Raw genomic sequence first — 6,612 nt, forward strand, 5'->3', positions numbered from 1 at the left:
TAGGAAGAGCTACACATGGGAGAGAGAACAGTGCAAGTTGCTGATGCATAACCAAGAGATCAAGCAGCCTGAGGAATGAGCCTGAGGAGCTGATGGCATAAAGTAGATGCACAAGTAAAATCATGATATAACCGAGCACACAGGCTCACAGACCATCGCAGATAAGAAGACTGTGAAACTAAGTCTTTGCATGAGAACCCACAAGTTGCTCTTATGAAAAATCGCACCCCAGAATCCTTCTCCAGCCAGGTCAGATGGGTGACTTACACAGTCCACAGGAGAAAGACATTTCAACAAAGAGAAAGGAGTGGCCTAAAAATCCAACTCCTGGGACCCATGAGTACAGAAGTCTTATACTCTAGAGAGGGAGATGGAGAGAAGCTGAGATGAAAGGACTCACCAGCTGGCTGTTTGGAGTGTGGACAGGCAGACACAGAACAGGTAGGGGAGCACAGAGATACCAGAAGCAGGAGGCCTGGAGCTACTGGATGCTGGGCTGAGGTAACACAGAAAGTAAAGGCAAGGTGTCAGAGCATCCTGGAATCACAGACTTGAAGTTAGGAGCTTAATGTCCCAAGGAGTCTACAATGCTCAGCTAATGCCAGCAAATGGATCCATGACTATCCCGTCTAGGAAAGCAGATGGTGTCAGTACCCATAGGACACAATCCCTGCACTCATGTTAGCTTTGACCTAATCCCATCTCCCAGTGTTTCTGAAAGAATCTTCTGAGACCCTTGTCAAATTCTCAAGAAGTTAAAACATTACTCATACAAATATAAAATAAATATATGTAAAAGGTGTTATTTAGTTTGTTAATTAATGAGGGGGTCAAAAGATGATATGGCTCATTCAAAGAGTGTTTTGGAGATCTATGTCTTTCTTAGGCATTTGGAAAAATGTTAGAACCAGCTTACTGGGTTACATACAAACTGAATAATGAGTAAAGAACAATAAGTCATAACTTTTGCATTATCTTTTCTACTAAATAGAAATTATTTAGAAAATCTATATGTTAACATGTAACTTCACTAAGTCTGGAAACTTTAACAGTAGTAAATTGAGGAAAGCATATTTTCCAGCCTAGATAATTAAATACTTCTAGGAGAGGCCTGCTAAACCATGGCCCCACATGATTTTGGGGAAATGTTGGGGGTAGAACTCAGAATCTTGCACATGCTAAGCATGGGCTCTACCATAACCTGTACCCCAGTCTTCCCTATATGATACTAAAAGGATATATTACCCATCTTTCTGCCCTATTTTCAAGTTATACATAATTTTTTCTTAACTCCCTAATGTTTAATTTTGTAATTGATATTGGGTAAAACCTCATTAGTGACAAGTTCAAGTTTTGAAAACTGAACTGTCCATACAAACTGTTAACCTTGGCCTTGGCAAGAGAAGTGGTACATGAGGAAAGAGAAGACATTACTGATTAGAAAGGTTACACAGATGGCAGAAGGGAACAACTAACCCCTGCCGACCTCAGCCATCTGCTTGCCTGCCAGACTGTGCCTGCCTTGCTGACTGTGTCACCCTGAAGTCTGGCATTCCCACTCTCTGAGCCAACTGAACCACCTGAGTGTAGTTTCCTGGAGAGGCAGCCCCTGCAGAAAGAAATCCAAATGCATGCTCTGTAGTTTCTCAGGGAAATGAGGACAGAGACCATGCTGTGAGTATGGCACAAAACACAGCTTCAAGCACCTCCCCCCCGCCCCAGGACAGCAAGTAGCTAGAGCAGGTGATGTGGCCCTTCAGGACATGCCACCCAAGAGGAGGTAGTTAGGGTGCCCAGTGTCACACAGGACCAAGACTAGTTAACAACCTCTCCTATCCCAGAAGGAAGAACCCAGTCTCTTACAGTGAGCGTTCATAAAACCAAAACATTTCTGTCCTTTATTCTTGGCTTTCATATGCTCTTTTTGCATATGAGGAGGGGAAAATTTATTGTCTGCTAAGAATGAGCAAGAGGTCAGTAAAAGACATTTTCACACAAAAGCCCAGAGATGTGCCCTAGTAACAGGCTTGACACACGCATGAATGTGAGCGGCCAGGGATATAAAGCAGAGGAGTAAGATCAGATTTGGGATTCTAACTAGTGTTACCCAAAGAATTTACCTGGAAATAACAAGTGTTGGCAAAGATATGGAGAAATCAGAACATGTACAGATTGGTGGTGGGAATTTAACATGGTGCAGCTGCTGTGGGAAATCAGAGTGGCAATTTCTCAAGAAGTTAAATGTAAAACTACTATATAATCAAGTATTCTACTGATAGTACATACTCAAAACAGTACTCAAATGAGTACTTGTATATAAATGCTCACAGCAACAATACTTGCAAAAGCCCAAAGGTAGAAACAAGCTAAATATCCATCATAAAATGAATGGATGGACAAATTATGATATATATATATGTAAGTAAATGGAATATTATTCAACCATAAAAAGAATGAAGTACTGATACATGCTACAACATGGATGAACATCCAAAACATTATGAATGATCCAGACACAAACGGACACTTTTGCTATCATTCCATTTACATGAAATACTAGAAAAGGAAAAACCACAGATCAGAAATAAGATTAATGGTTGCCTGGGGCTGAGAGAAGGGAAAGCAGAGAATAACTGGTTAGTGGGTACAGGGTTTTACTTTGGGATGATAAAAATAGAAATATGTGTTGTACAGCACTTTTAATATATTAAGTGATACTGAATTGTACACTTGAAAAGTTAATTTTTATGTTTTGCGAATAAGAAAAGAGGCAGAAAATATCAGCAATGACAATAAATAGCATAGGTTTCAAACCATAATGCCCCAAGTTTATATAATGGCCTTCTAACTATGAAAAAGTCCAGAGTAAGCCAAAGTTGGATAGAAGAGGGAGCAAGCAACACACAAAAGTATAGAATTTATATGAAAAACAAAAAAAAGTTTTTTTCAAAAAATAAGTTGATATTTTCTAGGATCATGTTATGATTCTTCTCTTTGGATGAATTATTGCATTTAAAAATAGAAGAAAGTATTTCCTTAAAAATCCTCAGCGCTAAGGAAGAAATATTGAAGAGTCAGGATTCACAGTATGAAAGCTCGACCCAAGAAATCAGAGAGATCAAGTGATTTTCCCAATCTCACATGGCAGACTTGGGACTAGCAACCCAGGCGTACTGTGCTTTCTGAGATAAAAACTCCGACTGTGTTCTCTGGGATTTTATTTCTCTTTTTTCTCTTGAATCACATAAGTAAAATGTTTCCAGCTCGGTAGCAAATCATCCCCTCCTCAGCTTGTCACCGTTCACAGCCAAGGAAAATCAGGTTAAAATTAACATCTCCGGAGCAACCATAAATGGAAAAGACCCTAACGTTTAGCCTCTAGTGCGTCTAAGAAATCAACAAAGTAAAGGGCACACCTTTGGATGGGCGATTTAAGAGACTGCATGAGCAACCTGAATGTCACCTGAGCTTACCACGTCCTTTGATGGTCAGACCAAAGTGCCTACCTCCTAGTCCAAATCACTGGTCTTCCACATCATTCCTCCCAGGTCTTGCTTTCTACCCTAGAGGTCTGATCAAGCCATTTTCCTAAACAGAAACCATTCTTTTTTTTATCAAAATGTTAAGATTTTATTTACAAAGCTTTTTTGTTGTACAGAAAGTAAAAATGCTGTTACAATCTCAGTGTAACTGGTAGCCACAGATGATTGACTCACCAATCACAGCTATCCACACTACAGCAAGAGTCTTACACAAAAACCTAACAATGCTTACAATTTTGTTGGGGCAAAGTCCCCAGGCTTGGTGTGATTACCAAGAGGGACTAAATGGAGGAAGGTGGAATGTCACAGGAACTATTCTTTGGCTCTTTGGGTCGGTGGTGTCCTGGGGTTTGTATCACAGCTACCTTTTTTTTTTTTTTAAACAGTTACCAAATCCATGAGCAGTCCAACCAATACTGAGCAGTTCTGTTTTTGCAGGTTATTTGGGGTCTTAATCATCTTCTTCTTCATCATCTGTTTCTCTCTTCCTCTTTTCACCTTTTCCACTTTCTTCCTCCTCTTCATCCTCCTCTTCATCCTCATCCTCCTCATCTTCATCAATTTCTCCATCATGTCCAAATTCTTCTTCCTCACTGACTTCATCTTCATCTTCATCTCCTTCTACGTCTTCATCTTCATCAAACTCTTCTTCCTCAACATCCTCATCTTCCTCATCCTCCTCATCTTCTCCTTCTTCATCCTCCTCCTCCTCATCTACACCATCCACCTCTGCATCTGAGTCTGGGGCTTCCCGGTGCTCTCTGTCATAGCAGTCCAGGTAGCTTAGTTGGGGCAAGAGCTTGAAGACACTCTCTCGGTAGTCATTTAGGTTGGTGACCTCACAGTTAAACAGATCCAGGCTTTTCAGACAATCCAATCTTTTCAAAGGTTCCAAGGTGCTGATACCTTTCAGTTTATTTCCACTTAAGTTTAAATGTGTGAGATTTGGAACTTTTCCTGCTAACATGTCCAGACCTCCAAAGATTCTATTGTCACTGAGCTCAAGCTTTTTCAATTTAGGTAGCTTGGGGAGATTTGAAACTGAAATCAAGCATACATTTATTAAACTGAGGAACTCTAAATTCACAAATTCAGCTGTTAAGCCCTCAATTTTTCCATCATTGGATTTGCAATTGTCCAAGACAAGTTCTTGAATAGCTGCCGGGGTTCGGTTCCTCAGCTCCAGGTGGATCCACTTCTTCATGTCCATGTTTCCCTCGTCACCCCTCTTCAAACTTAACTTTCCGCAGCGGGGGCGGAGAGGGGAGAGGCGTCCCAGCCTGCGCGGCGAGGGCCGTTGGAAGGGGTCTGCTCGCGGCAGCGGTGGTGGCAGGCGTGTCAGAAACCATTCTTTCCTAAAGCCAACCGTCAAAATAATTTTTTAACCCAACTGCACGTACATCTTGGGCTCCTTCTGAACTTGCAGGCACATTCCCTTTTGTCCCTCTTCCCTACGCCAGTACCACAATGGGTCACCTCCCCGCAGAGCAGCCTGAAAAAGCAGGGTCCAAAGTAGATACCCTACAAATATCTCAGTTTAAGGGTACAATATAAGCAAGTGACAGTCTCAGCCCAGCCAGAGCTAAATTAAACCAAAAGCTTCCAGCTCTGAAAGAGCTACCACAAACTGAATGCCAGAACCTAATATATCACTTTAATTTTGCTAAAAGGAGCCACATGTCTTCATTAAATTTTTTAACTTTTAGCTTCTGAAACATAGTTTTCTTATTAAATGTTGACTTAGGTCAATGTTTTAGCCACTAGGAGCACCTTATATAGCAAAACGTCATGCCAGAAAGGCCTCTCTCCCTAATTATTTTGATTGAAACTGGAAGAGCATGGGCACTGGAGCCTGAGTAATGATGTTCAGATCGTGGTGTCACTTACTATCTGAGCACTGCATTTAACCTTCCTGCATCTCAGTTAATTCATCTATGAAAAGAACATGTAACAACTGCACTGAACTCTTAAAGCCACTGTGAGGGAAAAATAAAAACATTTAAAGTATATATATGAGCTTTGATGCATTCTAAGAGCTCAAACAATGTTACCTATTCTTCTTGCCCACAGTGGGGATGTTTATCATGAAAACAACTTCCTCCCAGTTAGGAGTATACTGCTGTTAAAATTTTGAGGTAACTGATCTTCAGCAGCATTTCAGGCCCTGACCTGTCTTTTCTGAACTTCCACAAGCTCAAAAGGGTTTAATATGTCAGAAGAGCCTGGCCTATCAGACTCCATCAGTCCTGTCCTTATTCCCTTTCCAACTGCCAGAAACCCTCTGCTTGAATATCCCAGGCAATAGGAAACTCATGCCTTCCCCAACTGCCCATGTGTTTTCAGATGGCCTATGACTGCCATCCCCGCTGGTCCTAGCTCCTCTGCTATCCACTAGAAGTACCCCCACATATACTCTTTCCATGTGCCTGGCCCTTCAGACATTAAAGACAATACCATGTTTCTGGGCTAAATGTCCCCACTTTCCTGAAAGCATTATCTCAGAGGCCTGATTTAAAATCTCTTTCTTGGGAAGTCCTGCTTGTTAATCTGTCTCAGACCTGCCCAGCTCCTCCAGGGGAGTCTACCCAGAGGACAGGACTGGCTGGGCAGAGCCAAATAAAGAAGACAAGGAGACAAGGTCTTTTTTGGGGGAACCAGGGGTTGAACTCTGGTCCTTGCACTTGTGCTTGCAGGGCAGGCAGCAGAACCACTGAGCTAAATCCCCAGCCCAAATTCTTTTTGTCATCCTTCTAATTCCAGCCCCTCATCCCTATCACTCTGTGCTCCTGAGAATCTTCATGGACATGGCATTAGCTTTCTTCAAATATTTCCTAAGTTGAATGACATGTCATTGATCTTTCAGTGAAGATTTAATTAAGCAATTGGAGCTCTTCATGTGACTATTGTAAGGGAGGAGAGAGAGAACAAAGTGTGAGCACTAAGTGCTATGTTCAGGCTTTCAACGTTGCATATATTTCATTATTTAAATAAATAGCAAACATAAAGGGCATCTAAGCTACTACATTCATTTCAAAGATGAAAAAACAGAAGTTCAAGGAGGTCCAGCAGC

General features: G+C 41.5%; 1 protein-coding gene across 1 annotated transcript; it reads right to left on the minus strand.

The window, feature by feature from the left end:
- Positions 1-3,611: 3,611 nt before the first annotated feature.
- LOC101709215 (acidic leucine-rich nuclear phosphoprotein 32 family member D-like) lies at positions 3,612-4,809 on the minus strand. The gene has a single exon (XM_087184807.1). It carries the CDS (start codon positions 4,750-4,752, stop codon positions 3,994-3,996), a length of 759 nt encoding a protein of 252 aa, XP_087040933.1. The 5' UTR covers positions 4,753-4,809; the 3' UTR covers positions 3,612-3,993.
- Between the last annotated feature and the right edge of the window lie 1,803 nt (positions 4,810-6,612).

This window comes from Heterocephalus glaber, unplaced genomic scaffold, assembly GCF_053883595.1.
Source record: "Heterocephalus glaber isolate CG9 unplaced genomic scaffold, H.glaber_assembly_v1.0 deba00001497, whole genome shotgun sequence".
NCBI classification, from domain to species: domain Eukaryota; kingdom Metazoa; phylum Chordata; class Mammalia; order Rodentia; family Bathyergidae; genus Heterocephalus; species Heterocephalus glaber.

Excerpts from the sequence above, each read along its gene's own strand:
- LOC101709215 (XM_087184807.1), bottom strand. The coding sequence starts at position 4,752 with ATGGACATGAAGAAGTGGATCCACCTGGAGCTGAGGAACCGAACCCCG.